The sequence below is a fragment of the Diaphorina citri genome, unplaced genomic scaffold (assembly GCF_000475195.1).
Source record: "Diaphorina citri unplaced genomic scaffold, Diaci psyllid genome assembly version 1.1 scaffold1694, whole genome shotgun sequence".
In the NCBI taxonomy this organism is placed as follows: Eukaryota; Metazoa; Arthropoda; class Insecta; order Hemiptera; family Psyllidae; genus Diaphorina; species Diaphorina citri.
In genome coordinates, this window is record NW_007379120.1 from 19,875 (window position 1) to 38,181 (window position 18,307).

The 18,307-nt window shown below is 37.4% G+C and overlaps 1 protein-coding gene across 1 annotated transcript in view; it reads left to right on the forward strand.

Annotated features, from left to right (window-relative positions):
• The window catches only part of LOC103516904 (carbohydrate sulfotransferase 5-like), a 30,355-nt gene that overhangs the window by 6,765 nt on the left and 5,283 nt on the right, over positions 1 to 18,307 (forward strand). Inside the window, exons 2-7 of the mRNA XM_026829175.1 lie at positions 5,462 to 5,477; positions 5,867 to 6,008; positions 14,474 to 14,536; positions 14,861 to 14,952; positions 16,860 to 16,998; positions 17,264 to 17,559. Of these exons, the coding sequence (XP_026684976.1) occupies positions 14,906 to 14,952; positions 16,860 to 16,998; positions 17,264 to 17,559 (482 nt within the window). The 5' untranslated portion in view covers positions 5,462 to 5,477; positions 5,867 to 6,008; positions 14,474 to 14,536; positions 14,861 to 14,905. The remainder of the gene's footprint in view (positions 1 to 5,461; positions 5,478 to 5,866; positions 6,009 to 14,473; positions 14,537 to 14,860; positions 14,953 to 16,859; positions 16,999 to 17,263; positions 17,560 to 18,307) is intronic.

Consider the following 18,307-nt stretch of genomic DNA (forward strand, 5'->3'; position numbering starts at 1 on the left):
GCCCTGGAAGCCAGCAATGACATTGTAGGGAAATATTGGGATGCGAGAGGAAAAATGGCCTAATGGTCAAAGATCCCGACATTTGCAACATACATACATTCCTATTCCAGATGGTCATCCAACCACTTGCAACGTTACTTAACTTCAGTCATCCATTGGGAACTGGCACGAGCTATCGCGACCAAAGGAAATACTGCCCATCACAAATTCAGATAATTATAGCAACTAGCAATCTATGTATATCATGTTCTAATCTTTGCTCTTTTCAGTGAACAATCATCCGAAACTGATGGCAGCAAAACAACTGAAAAGTCTCAGGATATTACTGAAACACCCTCAATCAATAAAACCCATACAACTGGTGTACGCGATTATTTGTTAATATATATTAAAGAGATCTCATAATACATGAAAATTGTACATTGTTTATTATTACAATCATTTTCGAGCTCTAAAAAATCTAAAGGTTTCGCCTTTAACTATTTCGCCAGTATTTTTCTTCATATCAGTTCAATTTGTACCTACTCCTACTAGGGCGAGATTTGTACCTACTCCTACCAAACCAAACACAAAGCACCATTTTCAAAGTGACGTGAATCTGTTCACAGTGTGGACGCAGCTTGAGAAATTTTTATTACCCATCTTTGAATATGACGAGGAAAATCACACTTCTCGCAGACTTTACTGCACAAAGATATCGATATATCTCTTTCAAATCGGTTAATCGTATCGAATTTTCAGGAGAAAAGAGAAACGATTTTTGTAAACAAATGCATTTTTTTATTATTTTAATGACGAGGAAAATCACACTTCTCGCAGACTTTACTGCACAAAGATATCGATATCTCTTTCAAATCGGTTAATCGTATCGAATTTTCAGGAGAAAAGAGAAACGATTTTTGTAAACAAATGCATTTTTTTATTATTTTTTTTTTATTACAAAATTGCACTTCACTGACTTCACCAGTGCATTTCTTTTATCAGTTTATTCATTACTTAAATCCCGTGTTTTCATATCAGTTACAGTTTATTTTCTCTTTTATCATTTTGTCAACAGTATTCAGTACCTACTACTTACCTAAGAAATTACTTTCTAGTTTACACAAAATCTCAGTGCCTTTGTGTGTAAATTTTATGGACTACCTACCTACTTAATTACTTTCTTAAAAGTCAATAAATTATTAATTAAATAGTGCTACCTCTATGTCTATGTGTTCTGTGTTTTGTTTCAATTTCTTTTGATCATTGTTTCAATTTCCTAAAAAAAAAAAAAAAAAAAAAAAAAAAAAAGTTTTACCTACCCAACCCTGACAGTTTACTACCCGATCTATTAAGACAGTTATTACCTACTCGTAATCAAGAACCTAATAGCTGACTACCGAAAGACTGTGGTGGGCATGTGAGTTGTAAATAATCTTAATTAGTTTTGTCTACAATTTGTTTAATTTTAGAACTCTAGAAAGTATTAAAATTGATACTAAAGTAGGTTGTATGAATGATTTAACTAATTTACATAAAAATTTAGCAAGTTGAATCAAGTTAGAGAAATTAATTAAAGTTATAAGAACAATTTTTATCTGAATCCCGTTCAAAATCAAGAGACATTTCTTGCTTGTGTTCAATTGAAAAATTTATTTCAGACCAAATTTCTTTTAGAAAAATTTTTGAATACTTAAGTAGGTACATAATTTGCACAAATTTTCATCAAAGCCAATTTGGGTCACCGAATGACAAAGAACTTGAGGCATGGCCAAACTTGTGGAAAAGGCATGGCCGAACTTGAGGCATGGCCAAACTTGTGGAAAAGGCATGGCCGAACTTGAGGCATGGCCAAACTTGTGGAAAAGGCATGGCCGCACTTGTATTTATCAAACTAAAAACATAAACGAAACTCAATATTAGGCGAGCGAGGAAAAGTTTTCTCTCTCGCAGTCTCTGCACTCTGTGTATTTCTTATGGTGATTTTAGCGATCAAAAATTGATCATATCTCGGGATCGGTTTAGATTTTCGCAAAATCCTTTCTTGTTGCACACCTAGACCATAAAAGGAATATTCCTATCAAATTTCAGCTTTCTAGGTGTTGTGGTTCTAGAGATAGCGATCAGTGTGTGAACTATGAAATGTGAAATGTGAACTGTGAACTGTGAATGGATCTTGTTCTTATAATATAAGATTGATCATATCTCAGGATCGGTTTAGATTTTCGCAAAATCCTTTCTTGTTGCACACCTAGACCATAAAAGGAATATTCCTATCAAATTTCAGCTTTCTAGGTGTTGTGGTTCTGGAGATAGAGTGATCAGTGTGTGAAATGTGAATGAGTGAATGGATCTTGTTCTTCTTATATTATAAGAACGAGATCCATTCACTCATTCACATTTCATAGTTCACACACTGATCGTTCTATCTCGAGAACCACAACACCTAGAAAGCTTAAATTTGGTAGGAATATTCCTTTTATGGTCTGGGTGTGCAATAAGAAAGGATTTTGCGAAAATCTAAACCGGTCCTGAGATATGATCAATTTTTGATCGCTAAAATCACCATAAGAAATACACAGAGTGCAGAGACTGCGGGAGAGAAAACTTTTCCTCGCTCGCCTAATATTTGAGTTTCGTTTATGTTTTTAGTTTGATAACTACAAGTTTGGCCATGCCTTTTCCACAAGTTTGGCCATGCCTCGGGATGAACTAGCGGGATTCCGGAGCGAAGCGACGGAATTCAGCTAGTGGTTTAATAATTTTTAATCATTATTCACTTAATAACAGTACCTTGAATGGAAGGTAACCATTGTTCAAAATTATTACCAGAAACATTCTCTAGTGACCAAGTCACCCAACTTCATAGCATTCAATTATTAATTAGTTAAATTCTCAAATAAACAAGTATAGGTACCTAAAATTCCATGCTTTGGCTGGGATTGAACCCATTCCTTACCAACCAAGTACCTTGATTGCTATGACACCAAGGCAGGCATATCTTTTTACAACTCAAACCAACCAAAATCCTATTGACCTTTTTTATCAGATGTTAACTCATCACCATGATCTATCACGTAGAGATCTGATTTCCTTACTTTTCTGCATGTGCGGTGCAACTTTTTCAACTTTCAAGGTCATATCAGACTATGCCACTTGGCAGGTGGTGAATCCCATCGGAAACAAAGGCCAGCTAGGACATATCTTGGTGGACTTCTTCGGTGGGATATCAATTTTCAATGAGCTTATTAAGGAGCGAGGTCAAGAAAGTTTGAGAGCGCTACTAGAGATATTATACCTTCGCTTATACGCCACAGAGAAGTAGCCATTTTCAGGTAGTTGTAAAGGAAAAACTATATTAGGTACAAATAATGGATCAATATCATCCTCTCGAAACTGGCGGTAAACATCAGATGTTAACTCATCACCATGATCTATCACGTAGAGATACCCATCTGATTTCCTTACTTTTCTGCATGTGCGGTGCAACTTTTTCAACTTTCAAGGTCATACCAGACTTTATGCCACTTGGCAGGTGGTGAATCCCACCGGAAACAAAGGCCAGCAAGGACATATCTTGGTGGACTTCTTCGGTGGGATATCAATTTTCAATGAGCTTATTAAGGAGCGAGGTCAAGAAAGTTTGACAGCGCTACTAGAGATATTCTACCTTCGCTTATACGCCACAGAGAAAGTAGCCATTTTGAGGTACCTAGTTGTAAAGGAAAAACTATATTAGGTAGGTACAAATAATGGATCAATATCATCCTCTCGAAACTGGCGGTAAATTTGACCATGGTTCATTCAGCTGTGATTTTACGTAGTTTGTACCAACCAAGTACCTTGATTGCTATGACACCAAGGCAGGCATATCTTTTTACAACTCAAACCAACCAAAATCCTATTGACCTTTTTCAAAAAGGTTGGCTGAATAATTTCAGACAGAGAGGGGCATTTGAAACAACTAGCATTGGTTGGTATTTCAAAGGTAATGCTAAAATAACGTAGCCATTTTCAGGTAGTTGTAAAGGAAAAACTATATTAGGTTCAAATAATGGATCAATATCATCCTCTCGAAACTGGCGGTAAATTTGACCATGGTTCATTCAGCTGTGATTTTACGTAGTTTGAACAACATGTATACTTGTTAAATTTTAAACCAAGATTACTGGGACCTCTCTTTGTCTATTCCACGTTATTGGCACAATCACTAAACATACGAGCATACACTTCTACATATTCCTCTGCACTACCTTATAAATATCATACCCGTTGTAGCTTAGTGGTTACTGGCTTAGTGGTTACTGATCTATCACGTAGAGATCTGATTTCCTTACTTTTCTGCATGTGCGGTGCAACTTTTTCAACTTTCAAGGTCATACCAGACTTTATGCCACTTGGCAGGTGGTGGCTAAAATAAGTTTCAGTTGAGCTAACAAAGTCTAAAAGCTTTCAAGTGGCATGACAAAAGTCACTCTGGTTTGAGTTGCATGCTAACAATTTTCCATTTTTAAAATGTTTCCCATTTCATACTTACTGATATTGATTTATTATTAGTTTTGCTAGGAAGCTAGGAGTTGCCCTACCTTTTTCCATGACATTTTAAATTTGTAAAATGCTTGTTCCTTGCCTTTCTCTCTCTCCTTCTTCCTCCTATTTCCTGTACCTACAAATAATAAAAATACTTACTAGTTCCTAGCATGAAACAGAAAGAACAGAATGAAAATCCAATAGTTTGTTCATTTGCCTTTGGAGTTGCTTTTTTTCTAAAAAAGAAAAAAACTGCAAGTTTAATACCTACATATGTAGTTGCTGAACTGAGTCAAAGTAGAAATGTGTTTGTAAAAGTAGGCTACCCTGTACTATCTGTCAAATAGTAGGCTTTCAGTTTCTAGTATGAAGACCATTTACCACAAAACCACAGAGGTTGTTGAAAGGTCATACTTAGCTACATGATTCAGATGCTCATTGAATTAATGGATCTAGGTACCTACCTACTTTCAGGAGTTAATTTAGGTAGACCTAATAATAAGTCCTCGTCTCAAATTGGGGAGTGACCGCGGTGACAATAAACTGATTGGTATGAACTATTAAACTCGTGAGCTGCTGCTGAGGTTGTAGCAATGTTAGCATTCAATAAATAATGTTATTAATAACTGCTCAAGTTGAAATGGTTTGGTAAACTGATAAGGTGATAAGTTTTGAGGTAAACCAAGTTCTGTCGTTAGTTAACGGTTGCAGTTATCCGTAATAATTGAAGCTTCGATTTCATAATCCTAAGGTCAGCCACTCTCTATCAGGTAGACCTGAGAGGTACACCTGATCAGGTCTACCAAATACCTGATGAGCACACATACTATCTGACAGGTACAGCTGAAAAGGTCGGCCGGTCAAATCTACCTGATGAGCACACACTATCAGGTATAAGACCTGACTAGCGGACCTGATCAGGTGTACCTAACTTTCCTCCGGTATGTTTCAGATGGCGTTTTCCACTTAAACTCGTAAGCTGCTGCCGAGGTTGTAGCGTTGTAGCAATGTTAGCATTCAATAAATAATGTTATTAATAACTGCTCAAATTGAAATGGTGTGGTAAACTGATAAGGTGATAAGTTAGTAAGTTTTGAGGTAAACCAAGTTTTGTCGTTAGTTAACGGTTGCATTTATCCGTAATAATTGAAGCTTCGATCTCATAATCCTAAGGCCAGCCACTCTCTATCAAGTAGACCTGAGAGGTACACCTGATCAGGTCTACCAGATACCTGATGAGCACACACACTATCAGGTATAAGACCTGGCTGATGAGCACACATACTATCTGACAGGTACAGCTGAAAAGGTCGGCCGGTCAAATCTACCTGATGAGCACACACACTATCAGGTATAAGACCTTGGACTGTGTTCGAGTGAACGTGGTAGGTGTGGGTACTTTGGTCATCATATGTGTTATCACCACTCTCATATGTCAGCAGCTCATCACAGCCTCGGAATCTACTGGGAGTCACATCTCAGTGGGGAGATCTATACAGGTGAGCTACTTACTTTACTTACCAACCTCAGTGGTTAGCACGGTGGACTTTGGACCTGGAGGTTGGTGGTTCGAGTACAAGTCAAGTTAAAAATTTAGCGTAGTTGATTAAGCGGGGAACGACATTTGTGACAAGCATTTAATGCTCAACACAATTAAAATTCCTTACTTACTTAGTTAAGTAACTTACTTTACTTTCCGTGTCCAGCACATCTCTCATATGTTGTCCATCCAGGAAAGAGCAGTCTGGATGGTCATTTCAGTAGCCTGTCACCGTCACTGAGGTACGTCCGGGCGTGTTTTTGACTCAGGTAGTCGGTCAAAAATTTCGTCATTTTCAAAAACAACCCATTCCGTTATTTCCGTCCCCTTAAGTTGTTTGTATTTCTCCTTCTGTGTCCGGACGCACACCATTTCCGCCCGCGAACCCAAAAACTTCTGTTATCCTTTCTAAATGAGGAAAAGTTCATCCCACTTGTGTCCGCGATAGATGCTTACTTCCGTCGTATACTTTTCAAGTGCTTTATCGACACAGAGAGGAAGAAGTAAATAACTCCAGATTAAACGGAGGACTTCTTGGTTCTCTTTTCCCTGACAAACGCTTTGTCTATTTTGATTGCGAAAATAGTCTCGTCTTCAGTAATCAATGTTTTTAAGTAGGTATTCAAGTATTGTACCCGAAGTTGGTCAGTGTTGCAATCCCAACCAGTTAATTTCGTGGAACCAAAAGTTTACCAACCTATCGGAACCTATAACCCCTAGGTAGGTAAATAATATCTTACCCCATACGGCTTCAGGCTATCTTGTAAACAACGCAACATTACTAGCAAGATAATGAACCCATGTTATTTGACGTGTGGACGAGATTCTCACATGTGTGAAGTGTGCCACAGGGCGGGTCTATGCATTAATTCATAACCGCGGATGTTTACATGTCTCAAGTAGCCTCGTGTACTCGTTTTCATAAAAACTGTTAAGTGTAATAAAATCCACACTAAGAATCTATTGTTCCCCAGCACAATGCAAAACTTGTACCATCAACCTACATACTAAAGTACACCAAACAAAACAATTCGACCATACGTGGAGTCTAGAAAATATAGACAGACGTACCGTTATAATTTTAGCAATTTCAGTAGAATTGAAACTTGGTAGGTATCTCGTGACCGTTCAATTACCTTCTCAATTTCTCAATGTATTCTTAATTTAGTTTAGAACTCATGAGAGCGACGTTGTACCTAGTTAATAAAGTTCATTTTCCTCAGGCAGGTTGAATTCTGTGCTGAATACCGGTATATGAAGCTGACATGTACAAATGTACATATGTCTACAGAATGAATTGATTTGACTAGACGTTTCATAAGTACTATGACAAAATTCTTACAATAATTAGGTAGGTACCGAGTTAACTTTATGTTCGTTTTATTGTCCCTTTCCCATCCCATATTATATTATCCCATCAAATACATAGTAAGATAAAGATACTTTTCAGTCCTATTCGGGCAGGACAAACAAGGTATATTCTATTCTGCACGTTTGCTGTAGGAAAGTTAAAATAAAAAGAAAAACAAACCATTCCCCCTATCTGTACCCCTTGGAATCTTCAAATGACGAGACCCGAAAGAAATACTTGCACCTCTTTGTTGTTCTTCCTCTTCCTCTTGTCTGAAGTTGTCTGCAACTTTGCACATGCAAATCAGACTAACCCCTCTGGTGAAAAATATTCCAAACGTCCTTGATCTATAACTTCACAACTTCTACCATGGAAATATCTCTCACATGTTCTCTCAGCAATTACAAGAATTTGGTTCAGTTTGTATCAAACTTGTTTTTTTTTTTTCGGTATAGGTAATAATTAAAAATGGAATGAAATTTAAGTATTTCACAGAAATAAAAAATGGTAAATTATCAAAACGTGAAAAAAAAAGAACAAGTTTTTGTAGATTGAGTTCATTAAGACGGATCAATATGTGTGAATACGGCATGATAATTACTTCTAAAATAAAGAAGTAATTATTGTGTTACTAGAGGAAAAAAAAAAATGTCATAAAATGAGTCATGTCAGACTTGTATGGAATATATTTCATATTCAGATCAGCATATTTACCTCTTTTTTCTCATACATAATTACAGTTCCAGACCAAAATCCTCCTCTAGTTATTATTCTATGTCCATTGTCCATAGATCACCATATTCTTGCACTCTCCCTATAACACATAGTATACCTTCCTATTATAATGTTTAACCGCCGTATGTATGAAGTCTAAAGATAAACTTTAGTTTAACTTGAAATGAAAATCTTGCCAAATTTCATGAAATCTAGCCAGTTAGTTTTTTTTTTTTCGGTATAGGTAATAATTAAAAATGGAATGAAATTTATTTCATAGAAATAAAAAATTGTAAATTATCAAAACGTGAAAAAAAAAGAACAAGTTTTTGTGGGTTGAGTTCTAAGACGGATCAATATGTGTGAATACGGCATGATAATTACTTTTAAAATAATTATTGTGTTACTAGAGGGGAAAAAAAATGTCATAAAATGAGTCATGTCAGACTTGTATGGAATAAATTTTATATTCGGATCAGCATATTTACTTACCTCTTTTTTCTCATACATAATTATGGTTCCAGACCAAAATCCTCCTCTAGTTATTATTCTATGTCACCACATTCTTGCACTCTCCCTACACATAGTACCTACCTATTATAATGTTTAAGTGTTTTTGGCTTCAGTATTTTTTAAGTTACCTACGGGGCAGACCAAGATAGCAATTTCGGACTAGTTTAGTCCTCATCAGCTAGCGGTAGCTCCTCCGACAGCTCAAAAATACGGCCTGTCACTTTGAGAGCTCCAACGGTTGAGTGGTGGAAAATGCTACAATAACCTTGCCTATTGGTTCCTTTTCACTCTAGAACGTGTTATTGCTCAGAGTCATTTTCAAGTGTGTCCACACATGGTCCACACTGCCCCGACAACATAGATTTATCTCGTCGATCGATTAGAGCTAAAACAACAGAAAACAACACTAGGTACTTGGTACTTGCATCAATTATTCCATCAGTCTGTGTCAAACTAGACGAGAAATACGGCCTGTCACTTTGAAAGCTCCAACGGTTGAGTGGTGGAAAATGTTACAATAACGTTGCCTATTGGTTCCTTTTCACTCTAGAACGTGTTATTGCTCAGAGTCATTTTCAAGTGTGTCCACACATGGTCGACCGGCCGTCGATTGATGTCGACTGAACCGGCCACACTGCCCCGACATCATAGATTTATCTCGTTGATCGATTAGAGCTAAAACAACAGAAAACAACACTAGGTACTTGGTACTTGCATCAATTATTCCATCAGTCTGTGTCAAACTAGACGAGACGAAAGAGAAATTCCCTCGTCTTTCTTTTCTTTCTCATTTGATGAGAAAAACTCGCGGTGATACAATTATTTTATTCGTCATGCAAAACGGTTCCATGTTTTCCACACCGGGGAAAATACCGTGTGTAAAGAAGAACGCCAAAGGAAAAGGAAACTTAAATAAACTTCTTAAGGAACCATCGACCCTCTTTGTACAACATTACAAATTTTCATTTAAACGTAGTCTTCCAGTAAGACCCGGCCCGCCTAATCATAATTCTTTTTTATGAGCTCAAGATTGATTCACAGCCAGTGGTGACGGTAGTATTGGGATTTTAGGTATTGAGGTCTTGAGTTCTGAACATCTATTCGTGTGTAAAGAAGAACGCCAAAGTAAAAGGAAACTTAAATAAACTTCTTAAGGAACCATCGACCCTCTTTGTACAACATTACAAATTTTCATTTAAACGTAGTCTTCCAGTAGAACATCTATCTATTCTCGAAACTCATGTTTTAACGTTTCTATGTTTGTAAAAATTGAGTACATATGTAGGTCTTATTATCAAAATCTTCTCCCGATACAAAACGAACATTTACAATTCGCATTCACGCCACTACCAAGTTATATTGAGACGTTATACTATCCAAGCTCAATAACTCATAATAAAACTTTTTTAATGTGTAAATTATTTCAACTTTCAGAGTGATGTGTAAGCAATCAATACTGATAACACAACACACTATGAAGTTTATTTAGTTTATTTTCCTCAGGCAGGTTGAATTCTGTGCTGAATACCGGTATATGAAGCTGACATGTATGTCTACAGAATGAATTGATTTGACTAGACGTTTCATAAGTACTATGACAAAATTCTTACAATAATTAGGTAGGTACCGAGTTAACTTTATGTTCGTTTTATTGTCCCTTTCCCATCCCATATTATATTATCCCATCAAATACATAGTAAGATAAAGATACTTTTCAGTCCTATTCGGGCAGGACAAACAAGGTATTTTATATTCTGCACGTTTGCTGTAGGAAAGTTAAAATAAAAAGAAAAAACAAACTATTCCCCCTATCTGTACCCCTCGGAATCTTCAAATGACGAGACCCGAAAGAAATACTTGCACCTCTTTGTTGTTCTTCCTCTTCCTCTTGTCTGAAGTTGTCTGCAACTTCAATTTAGTTTAGAACTCATGAGAGCGACGTTGTTAAAGATACTTTTCAGTCCTATTCGGGCAGGACAAACAAGGTATATTCTATTCTGCACGTTTGCTGTAGGAAAGTTAAAATAAAAAGAAAAACAAACCATTCCCCCTATCTGTACCCCTTGGAATCTTCAAATGACGAGACCCGAAAGAAATACTTGCACCTCTTTGTTGTTCTTCCTCTTCCTCTTGTCTGAAGTTGTCTGCAACTTTGCACATGCAAATCAGACTAACCCCTCTGGTGAAAAATATTCCAAACGTCCTTGATCTATAACTTCACAACTTCTACCATGGAAATATCTCTCACATGTTCTCTCAGCAATTACAAGAATTTGGTTCAGTTTGTATCAAACTAGTTTTTTTTTTTTCGGTATAGGTAATAATTAAAAATGGAATGAAATTTATTTCATAGAAATAAAAAATTGTAAATTATCAAAACGTGAAAAAAAAAGAACAAGTTTTTGTGGGTTGAGTTCTAAGACGGATCAATATGTGTGAATACGGCATGATAATTACTTTTAAAATAATTATTGTGTTACTAGAGGGGAAAAAAAATGTCATAAAATGAGTCATGTCAGACTTGTATGGAATAAATTTTATATTCGGATCAGCATATTTACTTACCTCTTTTTTCTCATACATAATTATGGTTCCAGACCAAAATCCTCCTCTAGTTATTATTCTATGTCCTTTCCGTCCCATCGCTCCTCTCTCTTCCTCCTCATCCATCTCTCTTTAGAATATCCTACCGTCTCTCTCTTCCTCTCGCAATTTCCCCTTCCTTTCCACTCTCCCTTTCCCTCTCACCATTTTATCTCTCTCTTTAATATTCTCTCTTCATCCTGAATCATTGTTTCAAAATATTCTGTGATTGTAATAAAATGATTACAAATCAATTTCCTCTTCTACCTTTTCTTCTAATATTCTCTCTTCATCCTGAATCATTGTTTCAAAATATTCTGTGATTGTAATAAAATGATTACAAATCAATTTCCTCTTCTACCTTTTCTTCCCTCTCTCTCTCTCTCCCTTTCTCTTTATTTACCTTACTCTATCTTCCTCTCTTTCTCTCCCTAATTTCCGATCCTTCTAAATTTTCGGCACACAATTTCTCTCTTCTCTTCTTCTATCTCCCTTGTTTTACCTCTCATTCCTCATTTGTTCTGATTACTTCAACAATGTGCAGGAAGTAGAAGGTAATTGAACTTTTCATTTCCTCATTAAAATATCTCTCTCCCTCACACTCTCTCTCACTCCATTTTTCTCTACCTCACTCTTTCTCTCTCCCTCTTTTCCTTTCTAATTTTATCTTATCTCTCTCCTTCCTTTTCTTTCCCTCACTCCATTTCTTTCTACCTCACTCTCTTTTCAACAATGTGCAGGAAGTAGAAGGTAATTGAACTTTTCATTTCCTCATCTGAGCGCACGGCAGTGCGCCAGGCCAAGTTCCAGCAAGCACGCCTGTGTATCTTTACACGAACCGATTCGGCAGGTTTTTCTAGTTCAATTTTCTTAGACTGCATGAATCATTATCAGCATTTAGCTGTACTTAATTTTGAAATTGTGTAGGTATACCTATACCTGTTCTGCAACCATTACTGTAAAATAATATGTTAAAGAATCACTCACCACAAATGGCCCCTATGGGAGGCAAAGATCCGATCCAGGAGAATTCCCTGTCAGTTAGCGGACCGACAGGACTATTGTTTGACTTTAGCAAACTCTGCACAGGAGATGACCAGCTGGCAGCAATCCCAACCATGAAATTTATAAGGCAGACTGCAATCAAGCAAAGTCACATATATAGGTTTTACAGACCCCTTACAAAAAGGTGTAGGTATATCTACAAATATACCACAATGAGCGGACGTAAAAATATTCGTGACATTTTACCCCATTTTTACTTTCCTTATCCTATAGGAAGGAAAGTAATGTAACCGGGTCAAATTTTCGATGGTCAGTTTTTAGTGCCAAAACACGTTTTGAGGTCCCTAGAGTCTAAATCCAAAGTTTCAGCCATTGGTCCGTGTGTGTGTCTGTCTGTAAACAAAATATCTCGAGAACGGTAAGAGCTAGAGACTTGAAATTTGGTATGTAGATGTCAAAGAGTGTTTAACTGGTGTGTCGGCTTGGCTTTCTCCCTGTCACTCCTCAGTTGTCCTTAATTATGTTCTTGTATGAAATGGGGACAATACGAGTATTCTACTTAGGGGAATGTTAATTAGATCTTGAAATTTTGATTTTACATAGGTACTTACCAAAATTGAGAAAAAGGCGAACAAGAAACTAAAAAGCTACATAAAATATCAGAATGTAAAGCTCTCATAAAGTCGTCGTATCTTTATTTTTAACATTCACACTTCTTGGTGTAATGATATGATGAATGTCATTGGTTTTACATAATTTATTAAAAATCTGTTGAATGGTTCTTCCTTTGCTTTCGGGTAGGTATAGGATAGAAAAGATAGCAATGAAGGCACTATAGCTGCTAAAAATAAAAGCCCAACCATACAATTGGATGTGATTTACATAGAGAGGGTACAATTTGATAGTTATGAACTGACAAAAGTAATGCAGGAACATGAGAATAGACGTGAAAGAATTCCTGCACTCAACAGAGAATATTTCAGGTAAGATAATGTACACCATGGAAGATATACCAAACCCTTGGATAAACATGTAACCACATATCAATGACATGAAAACGTATCCAGGTACATGTATGTGATACAGGGACTTACCAACAAGCAGCAATCCCACAGTGAGTAGGGTTAAGCAACATAGAGTATGAGCGGTGACAAGACACACTTTCCTGTTGACCTTTCGACACAAGAATATGTTTAGTATGCAGCCTAAACTTTGAGACAGGAGTAGAAAGATTGCGTACTGTCCTGCATTGGGGTCAGAAAGCATTCGTTCCACAATGTCGTGAGCGTATCCCATAACTACTGAAATACCACTCAGACTAACACCTGTCTGTATGACTAACGAAATGATCAGAACTTTCAGGTAGTAAGGATTGGAATGTACTTCAGCTACAGATAGTTTTCGTGCGGATTGAGAAGTGTTGAGGAAGCTATTCTTCAATATCTTGAGCTCTCTATCAAGAACATTTCATTAAATGTTCGTACTAATAAAAAAAAAAAAAAATCCCTCAACCTATGAAAAATAAATAAAAAAAGTCCCAGTACGCAAGTCGGACATCTTTTTTTCATTTTAGTACGCAACTATAAGGTTAAAATTGAAATAGTACGCAAGTTACCTTCAGCCATTCGGCAATAAAAAGAGGGGTGGTTGTTGACTGAATCTCAACTTTCCTTATCCTATAGGAAGGAAAGTAATGTATTTTTTTCATTAAATGTTCGTACTAATAAAAAAAAATCCCTCAACCTATGAAAAATAAATAAAAAAGTCCCAGTACGCAAGTCGGACATCTTTTTTTTTCATTTTAGTATGCAACTATAAGGTTAAAATTGAAATAGTACGCAAGTTACCTTCAGCCATTCGGCAATAAAAAGAGGGGTGGTTGTTGACTGAATCTCAGCATGATATCTAGTTATTCTCAAGTACCTTTTTATTTTTCGTTTGATATATTTTTCACAACTTCAACTCGAGTTTCATCCACCTTTGTGGACATTTCGCTCTATCACCAACCTCAGTGGTGGACTCTGGATCTGGAGGTTGGGGGTTCGAATCCAAGTCAAGTCATAAAATTGAGCGTAGTGTATTAAGTCTGGAACGACATTTGTGACAAGCGTTGTAAAAGTTACGATAGAAGAACATCAAAATAAGCATCATTCAATAGGATAACGAAAGCTGTGTGATGTCCACACCAGATTTTTCAATACATTTCGCTCTATCAAACCTCTTCACATAAAACCTATTATTTTTTTTCGTGTTCACAGAGTCTTCTGCGGTTCGATGACAGGGAGAGGCCCAGAAATATTTCCCAGGACATTGGAAAGCACATTGAGAAAACCTCAGTGGTGGACTCTGGATCTGGAGGTTGGGGGTTCGAATCCAAGTCAAGTCATAAAATTGAGTGTAGTGTATTAAGTCTGGAACGACATTTGTGACAAGCGTTGTAAAAGTTACGATAGAAGAACATCAAAATAAGCATCATTCAATAGGATAACGAAAGCTGTGTGATGTTCACACCAGATTTTTCAATACATTTCGCTCTATCGAACCTCTTCACATAAAACCTATTATTTTTTTCGTGTTCACAGAGTCTTCTGCGGTTCGATGACAGGGAGAGGCCCAGAAATATTTCCCAGGACATTGGAAAGCACATTGAGAATGTGCTCCGAATTCAGCGCCGTCTCATCAGTGAGGAAATGAATGGCTATGTGTATCCCAAGGGAAAATACAATGTGTCTGCCAGGTAAGATGAAGGAAAAGTGATTTAAAAAGGGCATAAGGGAGTAGAAGAAAAAGGGGTTGAGCCAGCGGCGACAATACACCAGTTCCCAATAAATCATTCAAGTTAATCAACGTAGCGCGTGGTTAGTATCCGGATCGGTGACCATCTGGACAACCGCGTGCTGCTCGCTTTTCCCAGCCCCACTCGGATACCTCTTCGTCGAATAGTGGTTAAAGTAGGCAGGTGGCGCGTGGTTAGTATCCGGATGGGTGACCATCTGGACAACCGCGTGCTGCTCGCTTTTCCCAGCCCCACTCGGATACCTCTTCGTCGAATAGTGGTTAAAAACCCCGTCGATAAAGACCTTGTCAGTTATACAGTGAAGTTTGGCAGCAATAAATCATCTGCCATCAAGTTAAACACAAACAAAGGGGTTCCTTTTTTTGTGCAACTAATCCAATGGAACTGGCTTTCAAATTGATCTATAGGTCAGCAGCATTTTAGTGTCACAGGTTTTAGGGAGTTCCTTTTTTATGCAACTAATCCAATGGAACTGGCTTTCAAATTGATTTATCAGTTGCATTTTAGTGTCATAGGTTTTCAATTCATTGTCTCAGCCTTCTAAATTCTAAACCCATCCTTATAAGTCGCGTGTCGCCTGTAATAAAATCTAAAGTCACGATTTTTCAACAACGACATTGTCGGTCAACCTTGAAGAGACGGAGACTAGTCTGGTCATTAGGTATGATTCTGATGTCATTATTATTTATGGTACCCATGTGGATAATCCTGAAGTTATAATTCATGTGATTAGCTTCTCGCGTATGTGAATGCAATGCAAACAGTGCACTCGGGGTAATAAATGTGTCTCGCGTATCGTAATCATATGTACACCAATGCCATTCTAATATGTGATGAGGTAGGCAGTTTCCTATGGGTCTGATGTTAGGTTTGGTAAGGTCTGGATCATATGTACACCAATGCCATTCTAATATGTGATGAGGTAGGCAGTTTCCTATGGGTCTGATGTTAGGTTTGGTAAGGTCTGGTATTAAGTTTGGTTAGGCCTGGGATTAGGTTTGCAGAGAGAGAAAAAACTAGGGTGCCGGAAGCCTAAATAATATATTGTCCACTTACTTAAAGTTAAATAATATTGCCCACTTACTTAAAGTTAAATAATATTGCCCACTTACTTAAAGTTAAATAATACATATTGCCCACTTTGTGGGGACTGTCCTTGAACTTAGCATATTCATCAATACAAAATTTCATCCTTTCTCTCTCTTCCTCCCTATCCCCATATTGCCCACTTTGTGGGGACTGTCCTTGAACTTAGCATATTCATCAATACAAAATTTCATCCTTTCTCTCTCTTCCTCCCTATCCCTCTTTCTCTCTGTCCCCCTCCCTTTTTTCAATATTATTGTAATATTCGCTAGGTGTGATTGATTCATCATTTTGTGTAATGCCTGTAACGGCCTACACGCTCACCTAATTTCCTGAGCTTAAACACGGACCTGATGACATGATTATACACCAAGTAATGTAGTCATCATGGATTTGTTTTTGAAATCGGTGTGTATCGTGTGATTATTGATTGGGAAACATAATTTATGTCATATACACCAAGTAATGTAGTCATCATGGATTTGTTTTTGAAATCGGTGTGTATCGTGTGATTATTGATTGGGAAACATAATTTATGTCTACCTAGTAAATCAACTGACTGGTAGGTACAGTGATTACAAGCTAATACTATTCCCATGTTTTGTGACTAGTGTGTTTTCATGGCATGTTTTTGAATAATGTGATCTTATGTATATAGGTTTACTAGGGGGGGATTTTGTGTCTCATCTCATCCATCTGATGAAAAGGCAAGGTCTGGCTCTCAAACTAATTTCCATCATAACCTTTCTCTTATTTCACAGTAAACTCTCCGATCTGGTACTAGAGAAAGGAGGCACGCCAGTCCGCAGTATTGTCCTCACAACTTGGAGATCAGGTTCGACCTTCCTGGGTGATATCCTGGACTCCCACCCTGGGAACTACTACCACTACGAACCTCTCCTTCAATACGAAATCGTCCGAGTGAAATTAAACACACTTAAAATTAAGAGAAATGTCCCTTTGTTGGTGTGAGAAGTGTCTTCCTTTTCAGCATCCCTACTTATCTAAATTTCTCTTATTTCACAGTAAACTCTCCGATCTGGTACCAGAGAAAGGAGGCACGCCGGTCCGCAGTATTGTCCTCACAACTTGGAGGTCAGGTTCGACCTTCCTGGGTGATATCCTGGACTCCCACCCTGGGAACTACTACCACTACGAACCTCTCCTTCAATACGAAATCGTCCAGATCCGCGGACCTCCCCTCTGGCAAGAGGCGAAACATTTGGTACACTCCTTGTTGAATTGTAACTACACAACGCTCACGTCCTATCTTCAGTATGGGATGGAGCACAACTATTTGTTCACTCACAACAGTCGCCTTTGGGAGATGTGCATGCAATTCCCTGAGCTGTGTTTTGTGCCTGAGTTTCTAAATTCTTTCTGTCGGCTATTTCCGTTCCAGTCGATGAAAATCGTGCGCGTTCGACTGAAGTTGTTCCAGGATCTCCTGGATGATCCCACGTAAGTAGAGCTCCTTTATCTCTTTTCTGAATTGTAGTGCAAGGCATATCAGAATTTATCCTGCAGAATTTTTTGGAGTACGAACACAGAAGGCATAGGGTCATATAACAACGGAGATAAGTCCTAAGCTGAATGTTAGACGATTTCATAATCCAGCTTTGATTTGAACTTAGCCTTCAAGTTATAAACTTAAAATCTCTAGATCTGTGATAGACCCTCGAATCTAATATGTATATAAACAAACTCCCGTTTCTCCAAACCATGTGATCGTCATTTCTAGTCTTTTTGTAATACTTTTGGATATTTTTTTGGCTGTTTACTCATACCTAGTTGATGCGTTTCTTTACATCTCGAAATGGTATTACTCTCTGTGTATGTAAATTTTTACTTTTTATTTTACGGTAAAATCGAAGTGAGAAGGCGGACAAAATGGGAGAAAACCAACCGTTCCGAGTATAAACCTGTTTAGAATAAAGTTCGCCCCAGCGGGAATCGAACCCGCCATCTAGCGCTTAAAAGGCACGCTTGCTACCCTCTAAATCTAAACTAACTAGGCTCAAGTCCTAAGCTGAATGTTAGACGATCTCATAATCCAGCTTTGATTTGAACTTAGCCTTCAAGTTATAAACTTAAAATCTCTAGATCTGTGATAGACCCTCGAATCTAATATGTATGCCACTTTGTTTAACGTAGATATTTTCGAGTATTTAAGGAAAAATAAAATAAATAGTACTGAAGTGTATGCATG